At 39.9% G+C, this 17,036-nt stretch overlaps 1 protein-coding gene across 9 annotated transcripts in view; it reads right to left on the bottom strand.

The window, feature by feature from the left end:
• Positions 1–17,036, bottom strand: part of LOC109898093 (exocyst complex component 2) — a 101,195-nt gene that overhangs the window by 67,578 nt on the left and 16,581 nt on the right. For all 9 annotated transcript variants that reach the window (XM_031833604.1, XM_031833606.1, XM_020492885.2 and 6 more), the window contains 4 exons: positions 16,485–16,660; positions 8,512–8,688; positions 8,083–8,209; positions 1,635–1,748 (listed from right to left, as the gene is read on the bottom strand). In XM_031833604.1, coding sequence (XP_031689464.1) covers positions 1,635–1,748; positions 8,083–8,209; positions 8,512–8,688; positions 16,485–16,602 — 536 coding nt within the window. In that variant the 5' untranslated portion in view covers positions 16,603–16,660. The remainder of the gene's footprint in view (positions 1–1,634; positions 1,749–8,082; positions 8,210–8,511; positions 8,689–16,484; positions 16,661–17,036) is intronic.

Here is a 17,036-nt window from a genome sequence, read left to right as displayed (position 1 = left end):
TGTTTGTGACTAGTAGTTTGGTTGTTTGGGCTGATGTTCATGAAGACGTTACAGTGCCTCCAGAAAGTATTCACACCCCTGGACTTTTTTCACAGTTTGTTGTGTTACGGGCTGTAATTACGTTTACATTTTGTGTCCCTGGTGGACACAGAATACCCCACAATGTCAAAGTGGAATTTAGATTTTTTTAGAAATGTTTACAAATAATAAAACATTTAAAGCCGAAATGTCTTGAGTCAATAAGTATTCAACTCCTTTGTTATGGCAAGACTGAATATATTCAGGAGTAAAGACTTGCTTAACAAGTCACATAATAGGTTGCATGGACCTAATGTGCAATATTAGTGGTTAACAACATTTTTGAACATTGTTGAATGATTACACCATCTCTGTACCCCACACATACAATTATCTGTAAGGGCCCTCAGTCGAGTAGTGAATTTCAAGAACAAATTCAACCACAAAGATAAGGGAGGTTTTCCAATGCCTCGCAAAGAAGGGCACCTATTGGTTGATGGGTAAAAAAATTGAAAAGCAGACACTGAATATCCCTTTGAGCATGGTGAAGTTATTAATTACGCTTTAGTTGGTGTATCAATACACCCAGTCGTCCTTCCTAACTCAGTTGCCAGAGAGGAGTAAAACCGTTCCGAGCAATGGTGATTTTAAAACCGTTCCAGAGTTTAATGGCTGTGATGGGAGAAAACTGAGGCTGAATCAAAAACATTGTCGCTACTCCACAATACTAACCTAAATGACAGAGTCCAAAGATGGAAATCTGTACAGAATAAAAATAATTCCAACACATACAATAACTTTGCAATAAGGCACTAAAGTAATACTCCAAAAAATATGCCAAAGAAATGAACTTCCTGTCCTGAATACAAAGCATTATGTTTGGGGCAAATCCAACACAACACATCACAGACTACCACTCTTCATGTTATGGATATGGTCGTCATCGGCCAAGGATTAGAGAGGTTTTTTTTTAGGACAAAAAGAAACAGAACAGAATTAAGCACAGGCAAAATCCTAGAACCTGGACTTGGTTCAATCTGCTTTCCAACAGACACTGGGAGACAAATTCACCTTTCAGCAGGACAATAACCTAAAACTCACAGCCAAATATTTCACAGTTGCAAACCAAGACGACAGAGTGGTCTACTTACAGTTTTGACTTAAATCAGTTTGGAAATCTATGGCAAGACTTGAAAATGGCTGTCTAGCAATGATCAACAACCAACTTGACAGAGCTCGAGGAGTTAAAAAAATGATAATGGACAAATATATTACAATCCAGGTGTGCAAAACTCTTAGAGATTTACCCAAAAGGTGATTATTGATTCAGGGTGTTGAAAACTTAATGTATCTAATCAAGATATTAGTTTGTTGTCGTTAATCTTATAATTTACATTTGAGTATTTAGTGTAGATCGATAAAAAAAAAAAAGACAATTCAATCCACATCTAACCCAATTTGTAACACAAAAGTCAAGGGGTGTGAATACTTTCTGAAGGCACTGTAGTTGGGAAGGAGTGCTGTCTGATTGGCTGGTATAGGAGAAAGATGGTTGTGATTGGCTGCATCTCAGACCCAGAGGCCGTAAAAAATAAAAATTGGTTGGTCTGACCTACCTGGTGACAGAGTGGTTCTCGATAAGGTACCAAGTAGCTGAGAAGTTCTCGCTGGTGAACTCTCCACTCACACCTGGAAACAATGCCTCCAGATCTTTCAGAGGGACCTTACCCCTTGGGGAGAAAACACACACATACAAGAGATTACCAAGGAAACCCTATTAAATATGTATGTTTTATGTCTCCTATGTTATGATCATGCTGTGGTCCCTGTATGGTTCAGTTGGTAGAGCATGGTGCTTGCAATGCCAGGATTGTGGAGTTTGAATCCCGGGGCAACCAATATATAAAATGGATGCATGCATGACTGCAAGCCACTTTCAGTTAAGTGTGTACTAAAAGGCATATATTATTATGCTGCAAAACCCATTTCCCTCTTTGAAAATAAAGTTGGAGCATGAACAAATCTACACCAACACTGAATTAGAGGGAATGCTTACAACTGTACATAGTTACTCAAATAAGAAAGAACATTAACCAGTTACATTATACAAAATAACAAGAACTTCATTCCATAATGTGAAAGGTAAGTTGACGTGTTGGTATAAAGTCCTCCAGCGGGGTCAGCGTGAGGCCAGGCCGTGCCCAAAGAGGAAGGCCCGGGCATGGGAAGAGCAGTGTGTGACGCCACTGGAGGACCCAGAAGTTGTTAGGAACGTTTGATCTGTGGTAATGACCCGTGGGCTACACAAACTAAACTCTAAAATGAAACCCACCACCCACCCAGCCTCTACTGTACTGGAACACACTGAGCCCTGAGGGGATAAATACACACAAATGCGCACACACACACACAAATACACACAGACACAACACACACACACACGCAGAGCAGAATTATCTCAGTGCCGATCGGTAAAGATGGGTAGTCATGGGAAAGAATTGGGAGAAAGAGAGGGAGGGTGAAACTGCAAGTTTGATCACCATGAAAGTTTAACGTCAATTAACCTCTCAAAGCTCTTTCGTCTCAAAGTTCTCGTGCTGCTTCTTGTAGCGGTGTGGCTCAGTTGGTAAGAGTGTTTCGCTAGCAATGTACAGGTTGCAGACTGAATTCCTAGACCATGTACACACAATAAACATGTACTCACCGCACTGTTAGGCGCTTTACAACGCATATTACATTTATACAGTTGAATTCGGAAGCTCACATACACTTAGGTTGAAATCATTAAAACTCATTTTTCAACCACTCCACAAATATCTTGTTAACAAACTATAGTTCTGGCAAGTCAGTTAGGACATCTACTTTTTACATGACACAAGCCATTTTTCCAACAATTGTTTACAAACAGATTATTTAACTTATAATTCACTGTATCACAATTCCAGTGGGTCAGAAGTTTACATACACTAAGTTGACTGTGCCTTTAAACAGCTAGGAAAATTACAGAAAATTATGTCATGGCTTTAGAAGCTTCTGATAGGCTAATTGACATCATTTGAGTCAATTGGAGGTGTACCTGTGGATGTATTTCAAGGACTACCTTCAAACTCGGTGCCTCTTTGCTTGACATCATGGTAAAACCAAAAGAAATCAGCAAAGACCTCAGAAAGAAATGTGTAGACCTCCACAAGTCAGGTTCATCCTTTCCAAACGTTCATCTGTACAAACAATAGTACGCAAGTATAAACACCATGGGACCACGCAGCCATCATAACGCTCAGGAAGGAGGTGCGTCCCGTCTCCTAAAGATGAACGTACTGTGGTGTGAAAAGTGCAAATCAATCCCAGAACAACAGCAAAGGACCTTGTGAAGATGCTGGAGGAAACAGGTACACAAGTATCTATATCCACAGTAAAACAAGTCCTATATTGACATAACCTGAAAGGCTGCTCAGCAAGGAAGAAGCCACTGCTCCAAAACCACCATAAAAAAGCCAGACTAAAAAAGCAAGTGCACATGGGGACAAAGAGCATAGTTTTTTTGGAGAAAATGTCCTCTGGTCTGATGAAACAAAAATAAAACTATTTGGCCATAATGACCATTGTTATGTTTGGAAGGAAAAGGGGGAGACTTGCAAGCCGAAGAACACCATCCCAACCGTGAAGCACAGGGGTGGCAGCATCATGTTGTGGGGGTGCTTTGCTGCAGGAGGGACTGGTGCACTTCACAAAATAGATGGCATCATGAGGGTGGAAAATTATGTGGATATATTGAAGCAAAATCTCAAGACATCAATCAGGAAGTTAAAGCTTCGTTGCAAATGAGTCTTACAAATGGACAATGACCACAAGCATACTTCCAAAGTTAGGGCAAAATGGCTTAAGGACAACAAAGTCAAGGTATTGGAGTGGCCATCACAAAGCCCTGGCCTCAATCCAATAGAACATTTGTGGGCAGAACTGAAAAAGTGTGTGCGAGCATGGAGGCCTACAAACCTGACTCAGTTACACCAGCTCTGGCAGGAGGAATGGGCCAAATTCACCCAACTTATTGTGGGAAGCTTGTGGAAGGCTATCTGAAACATTTGACCCACGTTTAAATTGTTTAAGGCAATGCTACCAAATACTAATTGAGTGTATATAAACTTCTGACCCACTGGGGATGTGATGAAAGAAATAAAAGCTGAAATAAATCACTCTACTATTATTCTGACATTTCACATTCTTAAAATGAAGTGGTGATCCTAACTGACCTAAGACAGGGCATTTTTACAAGGATTAAATGTCAGGAATTGTGAAAAACTGAGGTTAAATTTTTTGGGCTAAGGAGTATAAACTTTCGACTTCAACTGTACATATGTATCTCGAAAGAGAGCGAGAGAGAAAAAGAGAGGGAGATTGAGAGAGAGTAAAAGAGAACTTTCACAGTCTGTTCAGTTATTCCCTCACCTCCAAACCTGGCAAAGTATCAAAGCCTGCTTTAATATGTATGGGCTCTGCTCTACACAGACGGACAGGAAGCACATACGTATACGCTGTGAGAAACCCTGCCCAAGTTCAGTAGGCTAACTCAAAATAAGCAGTTACAGTCCTGACTCCGGAAATGATCACTCGAGCATCGCGGCTTGGACGGTGCTAGGACGGGGTTTGTTACTCTGTAGCATGCGGACCAAAATAAAAAGGAACACGTTGATGATGACATCACCAGGAAGTGTTTCGCAGACCAACAAGAGGACTTCCTTTAAAAATATATACTTTTTCAAACAATATAATCATATAGATAAAGAAAACAGACAGACCCAAACATCAACGATATCAAAGCTGCCCAGACCCACATGTTCCTACTGCATCCATCTCCAGTGATTGTAAGACTCTATGCAATATGACCTCAAATTGAGCTATTCTGCTTTACCTCTGTCACCCACACCTTTTCAATATTGAAATAATAATGCATTTGATTCTTCCACTGTCTTAACGATGGAGGATAATTTGATTTCCAGTTTAAGTAAACATTTTTCTAAATGATTGACAAGAAAAGTATGGTCCAACCCATTTGGTATCTCAACACACCCACATATGCCATGTGTTGAAGTATACAGATAGACAGACTAAAATTTCATTTACATTGTAAAAAGTCCATCCATAAACATTGACTTTATAGCACTCCCAGAAGGCATGAATAATTTAATCACACTTAACACGACTCCGCAGTTGTACTGTAAAATGTGTGATTTCTGTCTCTTGTATAATAAAAATACATGTGTTTATAATGGATTAAGCGTACATTTTAGTTAACTGTAATTTCCTTAGTTATTTTCCAGCACATCCTCCATGTGCCAGTTATTTTTAAGTTTTGGTTCCAATAGTTTATATTTTTTTCTTAGAGATTGTCAGTTGGATAGGCTCTCTGCAAGATTTTGTATATCTTACTTATCATAGTTATACCCTTTTCTGACTCAAATAGGATTCCCTCAACATTGCTCTAATGTCTAAGACTTCAAATCAACATGTATCTGAAAAAGTCTACATTAGTCAATCCAAAATGGCTTTTTTATTTTGTAATGGAAATAAAGGTATTTCCGATTACCAAGCCATTTACAGTTTCTATGACTTGAGTTTTACATGTGGGCCAATTTATCGGTGAATTCTGAAAAGCTATCCAAGCATTGTTCCATAGGGGGTTGTTTTTAAGGTGTGATATTGGATCTTGTAGAATGCGTTTAATTTTCTTCCATATTGTTGTAGTGTTCTTAACTATGAAGTTGTTAATGTTCTTAGCTTAATGCTTTGAAAACAGACACGTAAAAAGATTCTGGGGAAGGGCATGCACATCTTCAATATGCATATAACAATATTTTAATTTACTTTTTTTTAAAGTTAAATAAAGGTTAACTAGGCAAGTCAGCTAAGAACAAGTTCTTATTTACAATGACGGCCTAGGAACAGTGGGTTAGCTGCTTTGTTCAGGGGCAGAACGACAGATTTTTACCTTGTCAGCTCAGGGATTCGATCTAGCAACCTTTCGGTTACTGGCCCAACACTAAACACTAGGCTACCTGCCGTCCCAAATATGTCGCAAGTAAAAGCCTTGGGTGGCGAGTTGATACAATTCCAGGTCTGGAAGATTTAAACCACCCTCAGACTTGGGGAGATGAACACTTTAATTTGCATATACACCACTGTTCAAAAGTTTGGGGTCACTTAGAAATGTCCTTGTTTTTGAAAGAAAAGCACATTTTTGGTCCATTAAAATAACATAAAATTGATCAGAAATACAGTGTAGACATTGCTAATGTTGTAAATGACTATTGTAGCTAGAAACGGCAGATATTTATGGAATATCTACATAGGCATGCAGAGGCCGATTATCAGCAACCATCACTCCTGTGTACCAATGGCACGTCCAAGTTTATAATTTTAAAAGGATAATTGATCATTAGAAAACCATTTAGCATAAACTGTTGTTTCTGATTAAAGAAGCAATAAAACTGGACTTCTTTAGACTAGCTGAGTATCTAGAGCATCAGCATTTGTGGGCTCGATTACAGGCTCAAAATGGCCAGAAACAAAGACCTTTCTTCTGAAACTCGTTAGTCTATTCTTGTTCTGAGAAACGAAGGCCATTCCATGTAAGAAATGGTCAAGAAACTGAAGATCTCATACAACACTGTGTCCTACTCCCTTCACGGAACAGCGCAAACTGGCCCTAACCAGAATAGAAAGAGAAGTGGGAGGCCCCGGTTCACAACTGAGCAAGAGGACAAGTACATTAGAGTGTCTAGTTTGAGAAACTAGGGTGGCTACATTGACAAATCTCAAATAAAAAATATATGTTGAACAACAATATATGTTGAACAGTTTTTTGGTTACTACATGATCCCAAATGTGTTATTTAATCGTTTTTTATGTATTCACTGTTAAAAAAAGAAAAACCCTTGAATGAGTAGGTGTACTGGTACTGTACCTGAATGTACCTGACTAACATTGAAAACTCAATGCCCCCCTTGTTAAAAATATTTTCAGAATACTCTAAAATCTCAAGATATAAAAATAAAGAGGGGAAAAAACAAATAATGGCTAAAATAAAGTAAAAAAATAAATGATTGCAGTAGAGCATCAGTTAAGTGTACCACAACAAGATGATTTCTTGTTTGACCTCTCTGTTAGTATAACCAACCAGTGACATCACCACCAGACAAACCTGCTTAAAATCGGTTCAAGACATCATAATTATAATCATGATGGGTTTAAACGTATTTAATTACTATAACTAAAAAGGTTGTCCGACTTCGTCCGCTTCAATTCTTCTGGTCAGTTATTTCTAGTTTGAACAACTAGCCATCGTCTCTATAGTGAACAGAATTGGCTACATTCATTAATGTGATGCGTTTGTGTATTGTGCACTGTGTATGTGTGCGTGTGACCCTTTTCGAGTGTGTTGACTGTACTATGTGGTTATAACATGAAGAGAAGAGCCGTACGGTTTCTTAGTTAGAGCTAACTGACTGTGATGTAAGGGTTGTAGTAGCCTACCAGTAGGCCCAGGAAAGTGACCCAGGACATGGAGGGTTTGCAGCCCAGTCAGGGGCTCTCCTCCCTGTCCACGAACGATCACTTGCCCCCTGGATCCCCTGGCCTCTCTAAACCAAACAAACATCAGAGGGCCTAGAGCACAGATATACCAGAACTAAACATTACATTACAGACTCTACATTCCCTGCCAGTCGCGTGGGAGGCAGAAGCCACACCATACGACCTGCCTGCTATGGCCATGTGTGGTGGCTTGCAATCTTTCTATTCCACTGTTTCCTCTCTTCTTTCTCCTTCCTTTCAGGCCATGTGTAGTGGGTTGCAATGTTTCTTTCCAACTCATTCCGCTCTTCTTTCTTTCCCTCTCCTTTAAACACAATTATGGTGTTTCCAGTGCCTTTGTGAAGCAGTTAAAGCCAGTTCTAGCCATTGCTGTGTTGGCATAACATTTCAAACATCTCCACATGGGGATTGTTTGTTTGTTAGACTCAATGACTTAAGCCTGTGTGTGTGTGTATGTGTGTGTGTCCCTACTTGTCAAAGTCGATGCCTAGCGGATTGCTGGGCCGTAGGGAGAGGGGGGAGATGCCTTTGTAGCGGTCGGTTCTCATGTCGTAATAGTTCATCTCATCCACCCACACAGCAGACTGGTCCAGAATACCTACAGCACAGACACACATCATCGCTAAGAGGACAGCCCAGATCACACTCACTCAATTATAGTACCTGACAGAGCTACTATACAGTTTGTAAAGCAACACAGGACAATAGAGTATGGGTTTGTGGTGTGTTTCCATACTCTATTTCCTAGTTGCCTGAGCTTGGAAAAACTGAGGAAGATTGTCTGTTCTTGTGCAACGGAGTAGTCATTCTAGAGTTCCTCTGATGATTGACAAAGAGAGATGTGTTTGTAGATTTATATTAGAACTGCCGTGGTCGCCGAGGGCAGAAGGAGTATCTTACCGATCTTCTCAGCCTTGAGCAGTTTGAAGGAGACGGTGGAGGTGCCGTGGCCTCCTGACTTGGTGCTGACGATGATCTCTCCCTTATCGTCTTTGGCTGGTCCCACACGACACACTATCTTACTGGCTGACATCCACTCAGCCGTCAGCAAGCAGTTGTGACCACATATGGACAGACCTGAGAAAGAGAGAGGAGATCAAGAGGAGAGAGAGAAAGAAGTGAGGCTAATCAAATATATAGGCGAGCTAACAGCAACAGGACAAACAACCAAGTAATAACATGAGAGAAACACAGAGAAAAGGCATGACACATTGACACAAACAGCAGTTTAATAAACCCGTCATTAGGGGTCAAAGTTCAGGCCAGGTCCAGTCAGTCCTTTGGGTGGCCCTGACACGAGTCTCTCACAGCTTCATCATTCTGTCCACACAGAGTGCTGTCACTTCAATGCTAAGTGGCTCAATAAATATCTATTTACTGTACTTTTACACTCTCTGACCCTTCTTCTCCTTGTCAGTGTGAACACTGGAATAAAGAGAGAGCGAGAGACAGAGAGCAAAACCCCTTCCTCTGATTTATCTGACTAGATGGAACCCAACAGTGTCAGACATGTGTAATCAAACGTCATAAAAGCCTGTGAGAGATGATACAAAAATAACCCTTGAAACAAACTGTGAATAATAATATGGCCATTAAATTAAAGCACATTTCCTGCCTCTGTACTGGTCATATGCACAAAACACTATTTTTTTGCTATCTAACATATACATTAAAAGGCAAAATTTTAGGCTCTGGGGACATTAGTGGTCAGAAATAGATCCAAATGATTTGGCAGGCGGAGTCCTGGCCAGTCCACAGCAGTATGTGTGAAGCCATGTCTTTCATTCGCGGGCATCTTGATTTTAATTCTTGAAAATAACACACTGAATATTCTAATTGGTGAGATTTTGACAATATAAAAAAAGTTGGACATTTAAATTAAAATAAATGTATATTAAAATACATTATGTTCATAAAATGCAGCAAAAAGAAATGGGGTAGTGGAGTTTATTTTTGTTTCACTAGCGCTAATCTTTTTCAAAGTAAAAAAAAAATTGTGGCCACAGATGCTTAGCTTTTTAAAAAATGTGTTCTGTTTTTAAAGTTCTGTTAAAAAAATTAAATTATAAAATATCTTACACTTTTTGGCAATTCAATTCAGATTACATTTAAACAAAACATGCAGTATTTAGATAAAATACTTATCATGTTAATAATTGTAACCAACAATCTGTTCTACTTGAAAACATTTATTAAACAAATCATGTTCACTTATACTAAAAAATTTTGTAGAACATTTGAAATCATGGTGGTGTACAGTTTCTTTTTTTTTGTGCTTTTTTTTCTTGCAATTCGAACATGTTCTCCATGGAGCTGAGATCCATGTTTACATTTTAAAGCAAATTTCCTGCAATTCTACACATTTTACCATAGAGCTGAGACAACATTTTGCAGTTTTAAGGCTAATTTCATGCAACTCTATGCATTTTGCCATGGCTAAATCTGTGTTCTTACGCACAAACATAACAAAATCAATACTGCTAAATTCATTGCTTTTGGAATTTAATGCTCCCTAGCTTTTATTTTGGTGATTGTTAGTTCTCGAAGACTAAATAAATATATAGGTCTATTATCTTTCATACATAGTTTATATCTGGTTTCAGGTGTTGAAGTTTTTCCATGCCGAAAATGTATTTAAAACAATATTATTCTATTTTTTTTACATGCTTAGTCGGCCTGCCCAAGGATTACAATGGCAGAAAAATCTCTGCCAACGGCATCCAATTCAATATGATTCAGATATCCAATAATTTTCTTCAGCATATAAAATCACATTTTAATGTGCACATTTAGTTAAATGACATTCTAAAATGTTATAGTATTTATTTTTTCACTTAACCAATGTTGATTAAAATGCATTCGGTTAAACGAAACAAAAAAGTAATTTCATCTAATCTAGATTCATAAAAATGTGTTTTCCACTTCATAAAGTCATGAAAACCCAATCAATTTGATCGACCGCAACAAACAGTCCGTGTAATGTAAGCAGAGCCTGACCATCGCTGACTGGTCCAGAGAGTTCTGTGGTAGACTGTAGGCTAGTAAGGCTCTGGGTAAATTAGTTACGGAGTCCAACTGCGGACGGGTCATAACGGCATGAACTCTACTGTACACAGTCTAACACACCCTCTCACACACACACACAAATATCATCAGTGCCAGTGAAAACATTCACATCACAAACAGAATAATTGAATGCATCAAAAACAACCGCACCAATGAATTCACACACTGGCTCATTTTGAGATTACCATTACCAGGAAAGTGGGAGGCAAAACATTCTAGGAAGTGATTGGACTGTTGGAAGTCAAATCTAAATAACAGTGTGTGTGTGTGTGTGTGTGTGTTAGTGTTAGTGCTGTGATGGTCATGGAATTTCAGGTGTCATGGTTGGCGTGTCATATGTGCACAGTTATCAGCACAACACTAGCGGATATGGGCCTAACTGTCGTGCTCTTGCTGTTGAATAATTCATTAATTGTCAGACACAGACACCCAACCTTCTTTTTTAACAGACATTTAACATATATCAATAAAAACCTGCATTGTATTATAGAAAGTCTACACAAACTTTGTCTACTAAAGTGCCATAGGCTAGCGCTTATACGATAAATTACCACTAACAACAGCAACATAAATAGGTAAGAGCAAATATTAACAGTATATCTATAGGGCCATAATAAAACAAAAATAATTGAATAAATATAGAATAAAATGTTTTTCTATTTTATAGCAAACGGCGACAGCTTGTAAAATGCAAACTATGCATATTGACTTTGTCCGGCTTGAGGCACAAGCGGACAGGGTTAACAAATGTATCCCCACAGTGCTGAACATTCGCTCTGATGCGGTGTTCCTTGTCTCAAATGCACAGGAATCTGCGTGCCAGCTTCGACATCAATGGATAGCGAGTCTGGTTGTCTCACCACCAGGTCAGGGGATTATTTGTTGGGTCAGACTGTTCCTGCAGGTAGTTAGTAGGTTCGGTGTCTGCACGGACTCTGAGGGGAACAGGGGCAGTGTTTTGAACCCTTCGCTTCTGGAGGAGATCCCCCAAATTCCTTTTCTTGGCAGACGGTGGCGCACTCACACCATCATTCGAGTCATCATCTCCCTCAGTTGCAATAGCAGCAATTGCACCGACACCCCGGCTCCGGCGCCCCCTGCTTCCACAATCTCTTAGAAGAGTGCATCTCTCATCTCGTTCAAATCATCCCTTTTGTATCTTGGGTCGAGGAGGGAAGACAAGGATAAAAGCCATTTTATTTCCGGGAGGCTGTACTTATCCTCAAGAACATCTTCTGGACATCTCCCTATTGAGGCTTTGTGTCAGGCCGGTGTCGTTGGAGAGGCCGGCATGAGCAGATCTCCCCCCCAGTAACTGGAACACAGGCTCCACTGATGAGACAGGACGTAACTCTCAACTGAGAGGACATCAGTGAAGTCAGCCACAGGTTTCAGTGCTGCTTGGACAGATGGCAAGATGTCTTTATCCTGCCATTTTAGGATGAGGTGATTATGTTTACGATCCGAGACCAGGACTCTTTCAATGGCTGGTGCTTCCTCCAAAACCCGCTCTACCATTTTTGGTTAGGTCCCCACCTAGTTAAACAATGCCTTGGAAGAAAACATTTGATTGGCAGGCTAAAACAAACAAACGTCAATATGTATAGTTTGCAATTTACAAGCTGTCGCCGTTTGCTATAAATGACAACCCCCCCCCCCCCCCCCCCAACATTGAATGATTCAATGTTGCATTACTATAAGCCAATAGTAATTTCACAATGAAATTAGCTTATGTTTTGAGAACAAAAAATGTATTCAGTGCACCTGAATAACATAATTCTACGTGAACAATAATTTAATATAGCATAGCTCTGGGATTGGCAAATTTGCTGGGGTGGGGGACACAAAATCTGAATTCACGAGGGGCCACAGATGCTCGTGCGTCTGCGTACTCACATTGCGAACAAAACATTTTAGCAGCCCCCTTCTTGACAGCGCAGAGACATTTAAAAAAATATGTAGTTTAAAGCAGTTTAATTCTACTCGTTTTGCCATTGGACCCAGGACAATTTGCTGGTTGCAGATTTTAATATAATATGAGTGACACTGACTAAAAATATCAACAGGGGCACCAGGCTGGGTTAATTGAGTGGCTATCAGTGGCTCCCGAGTGGCGCAGCGGTCTAAGGCACTGCATCTCAGTGCCTGAGGTGTCACTAGACACCCTGGTTCCAATCTGGTTCGAATCCAGGCTGTATCACAACCGACCGTGATTGGGAGTCCCATAGGGCGGCGCACAATTGTCATTCAAATTGCTCATTCATGACCATATTTCCAAATTGCACCTTGTGTATTCTAATATTCTAACTTGGAACAGTAAGTTCAGACCCAGACTGAGTAAAACATTAAAAAAATAATAAACAATTAAGTCACTCAAATATATATAAAATCACTGAAATAGATAAGTCACTCAAAAATACAGATATATATATATATATATATATAAAAATTCACTCAAAATATACAGTATATATAAGTCACTCAGGTTTATCTCACTGGTGATCCCCAAAGCCAACACCTCCTTTAGCCATCTTTCCTTCCAGTTCTCTGCTGCCAATGACTGGAACGAATTGCAAAAATCGACTTGTATCTCCATCACCACCTTAAAACATCAGCTATTTGAGCAACTAACCGATCGCTGCAGCTGTACACAGCCCATCTGAAAATAGCCCATCCCATCTACCGACCTCATTTCCATATTGTTTTTATTTACTTTTTTGCACACCAGTATGTCCACTTGCACATCATCATCTGCACATCTATCACTCGTGTTAATTTGCTAAATTGTAATTACTTCGCTACTATGGCCTATTTATTGCCTTACCTCCTGTAGCCATTTGCACACACTGTACATAGACATTTTTTATTTTGTGATATTGACTGTTTGTTTATTCCATGTGTAACTCTGTAATGTTTTTGGTGTCGCACTGCTTTGCTTTATCTTGGCCAGGTCGCAGTTGTAAATGAGAACTTGTTCTCAACTGGCCTACCTGGTTAAATAAAGGTAAAAAAAAAAAATTGTAATAATAATAATAAATATATATATATATATACACACACACAAAATTACACTTAGGTTGGAGTCATTAAAAGTCATTTTTCAACCAGTCCACACATTTCTTGTTAACAAACTATAGTTTTGGAAAGTTGGTTAGGACATCTACTTTGTGCAAGTCATTTTTCCAACAATTGTTTACAGACAGATTATTTCACTTATAATTCCCTGTATCATAATTCCAGTGGGTCAGAAGTTTACATATGCTAACTTGAATGTGCCTTTAAGCAGCTTGGAAAATTCCAGAAAATGTCATGGCTATAGAAGCTTCTCATTGACTCAAATGATGTCAATTAGCCTATTGGAGGTGTACCTGTGGATATATTTCAAGGCCTACCTTCAAACTCAGTGCTTCTTTGCTTGACATCATGGGAAAATCAAAAGAAAATCAGCCAAGACCTCAGAAAAACATTTGTAGACCTCCACAAGTCAGGTTCATCCTTGGGAGCAACTTCCAATTGTCTTAATTAAAGGTACCACGTTCATCTGTACAAACAATAGTACGCAAGTCTAAACACCATGGGACCACGCAGCCATCATAACGCGCGTTCTGTCTCCTAGAAGTTAACGTACTGTGGTGCAAAAAGTGCAAATCAATCCCAGAACAACAGCAAAGGACCTTGTGAAGATGCTGGAGGAAATAGGTACAAAAGTATCTATATCCACAGTAAAACAAGTCCTATATTGACATAACCTGAAAGGCCGCTCAGCAAGGAAGAAGCAACTGCTCAAAAACCGCCATAACAAAGTTGTGACAAAATGGCTTAAGGACAAGAAAGTCAAGGTATTGGAGTGGCCATCACAAAGCCCTGACCTCAATTCTATAGAAAATGTGTGGGCAGAAATGAAAAAGTGTGTGCGAGCAAGGAGGCCTACAAATCTGACTCAGTTACACCAGATCTGGCAGGAGGAATTGGCCAAAATTCACCCAACTTATTGTGGGAAGCTTATGGAAGGCTACCTGAAACGTTTGACCCAAGTTAAACAATTTAAAGGCAATGCTACCAAATGAGTGTATGTAAACTTCTGACCGACTGGGAATGTGATGAAAGAAATAAAAGCTTAAATAAATCACTCTCTCTACTATTATTCTGACATTTCACATTCTTAAAATAAAGTGGTGATCCTAACTGACCTAAGACAGGGAATCTTTACTATAATTAAATGTCAGGAATTGTGAAAAACTGAATTTTTATGTAATTGGTGTATGTGAACTTCATATATATATATATATATATATATATATATATATATATATTTATTTTGTGTGTTTTCCTAGACCCTTCAAAAGTGGGACCCGCCAGTTGCCCATCCCTGCCATATCTTATTCTTCAAACATCGAATAGGCTAATTTCTCACCAGAATGAGGCTGTGATTTGGGAGGTTCTGCTCCGTCTCAGCCTTCAGCAAAAAAGTGCCCACCAGGGTTCCACATAGGCCTCGAGCCCTGCCTGTGTGCGCTTTTGCTGTTCACGCCTTTGGTGACGATGATGGAGATTGTGGCCAAAGCAATTTAGCCAGAGCCAGTTTAGTTGCCTCACTGCAGCCACAATGTTGTCCCGTTGTCTGTGGTGATACAACAGTTTATTTTCATCAAGGGCCCAGTCTAGCCATCCCGAACGCAGGGCTTTGGCCAGATTGTTGGCTGTGTGGGATTCCGGCATGTAGATTGTTTCTTATCAGTGGGTTTCACTGTCAGGCACATGTAAAGACTCATATTTAAAATTTTACCAATGTTCCCTCTAAGCTGCGCGCAGTAGCCTGAGACTGCCGTGCAGCGTACCTGTTAGTTAACACTATCAATGTTACCCTTTATTGTGGCAATTGTGATTGAATCAACGCAATATTAGCCACTTTCAATGCAACATACAGAAACAAAAACAAACTATGCAAGAGATTTTGTTGTAGGCAGAACGCATCGGAGTAGGATTCTATTGCACAAGACTCAACACAGACTGGTGTGGCATAACCAAGCAGAGCTGCAGTAGGCTTATATTCAAATAGATCATTGCCATATATGGATATGTGCCATTTACTTTGAACTGGACTGTGTTTACAGCTGTGGTCGTGAGTAGATGCGTTTGTTTTGAGATCAAAGCAAGAGCTGCATGTAGCCACGTGGGCACATTTTGTTCATGTTCTTTGCTATTTAGTGAGTTATTAGCCCAGTTATAGATATTTGTAGTCAGCAATAGGGGATTGATTGCTTCCTACAAGAGCACAAAACATGTACATTTCCTTGAAATTGCTTTGAAAAGCGAGTCAGGTAAAGAGGGTTTTTATTTTTGTCTTAAAGCGGCAGTGTTGTATTTTGAGACATTTATTGGTGTCTGCAAACATGTTAGTCCAAGTCATCTGGTTCTCCATCGTCGTTAAATTTGAAACCAAAATGTACCCAAAGATGGGATGTTCGTTTTTGTTTTTGCTACGACAGCCAAAACATTTTCACCTCACTCCTCCGATCTACTGGAGCAACATTAAAGGCCAGAGGTGAAGTGCAGTGGACACACCCACCCTATAGAATATAGGTACTAACTATAGTTCCACCTGGTCCTCACTTCTCACCCCACCCCCTCCATTCTTCAATGAAATGACCTTCAAAGATTTTCTCCTATCTGCACCTATATAGCGGATTTGATGATTGTGGCACATCAAAAGATAGTTGGAAAAAGGAGGAAACATATACAGCTTGATAGACACACTAAGTGTCTGTGCAAGTTTGTGTTTTCATGTATACATGTGTGTGTCGTACCAACGAGGTCAGCGGGACCCGTGCCCAGGTTCTCTCCTCGGATGGTGACCTTGGTCCATGAGGTGCCCTCGTTGGGCGAGATGCCCGTGACCAGCGGGGGCTGGCGGACACGAGACATGGTAGGTCACTCTGATCGTCACGCTTGTGCAGGAACACACGAAGAATCAGTCAGCAACCTGTGAACGTGCCAAGGGGCAGCGGGAGGAGAGGACAATAAATGGCTATTAACATGGGGAGATAGAAGACAGTTGTAATGTACAGTTACAATGCATTATTACTTTTTCATGTCTTTATAAATGTATTATTATAAGACATTTAATACATCTAAAAAAAAAGGTTTGTAAGAGTTTAAGTAGGAAAGGCTACAACTTCTACACACACAGGAGGACATGAAGGTGCTGGTAGGAGCTCCGAGTCTGAGACCAGACAGAGGGAGAAAAAAGGGGGAGGAAAGGAAGAATGTAAACCTCGGAGAGAAGAATAAATAAACGTGCTCGCCCTCATCGATTCCACATAACCTACTCAATGTGTGTATGAGACTGTATAGCTTAA

This window comes from Oncorhynchus kisutch, linkage group LG10 (genome assembly GCF_002021735.2).
Source record: "Oncorhynchus kisutch isolate 150728-3 linkage group LG10, Okis_V2, whole genome shotgun sequence".
In the NCBI taxonomy this organism is placed as follows: Eukaryota; Metazoa; Chordata; class Actinopteri; order Salmoniformes; family Salmonidae; genus Oncorhynchus; species Oncorhynchus kisutch.
The sequence above is the reverse complement of the archived record's forward strand: the minus strand, read 5'-3'. Positions and strand labels throughout refer to the sequence as shown.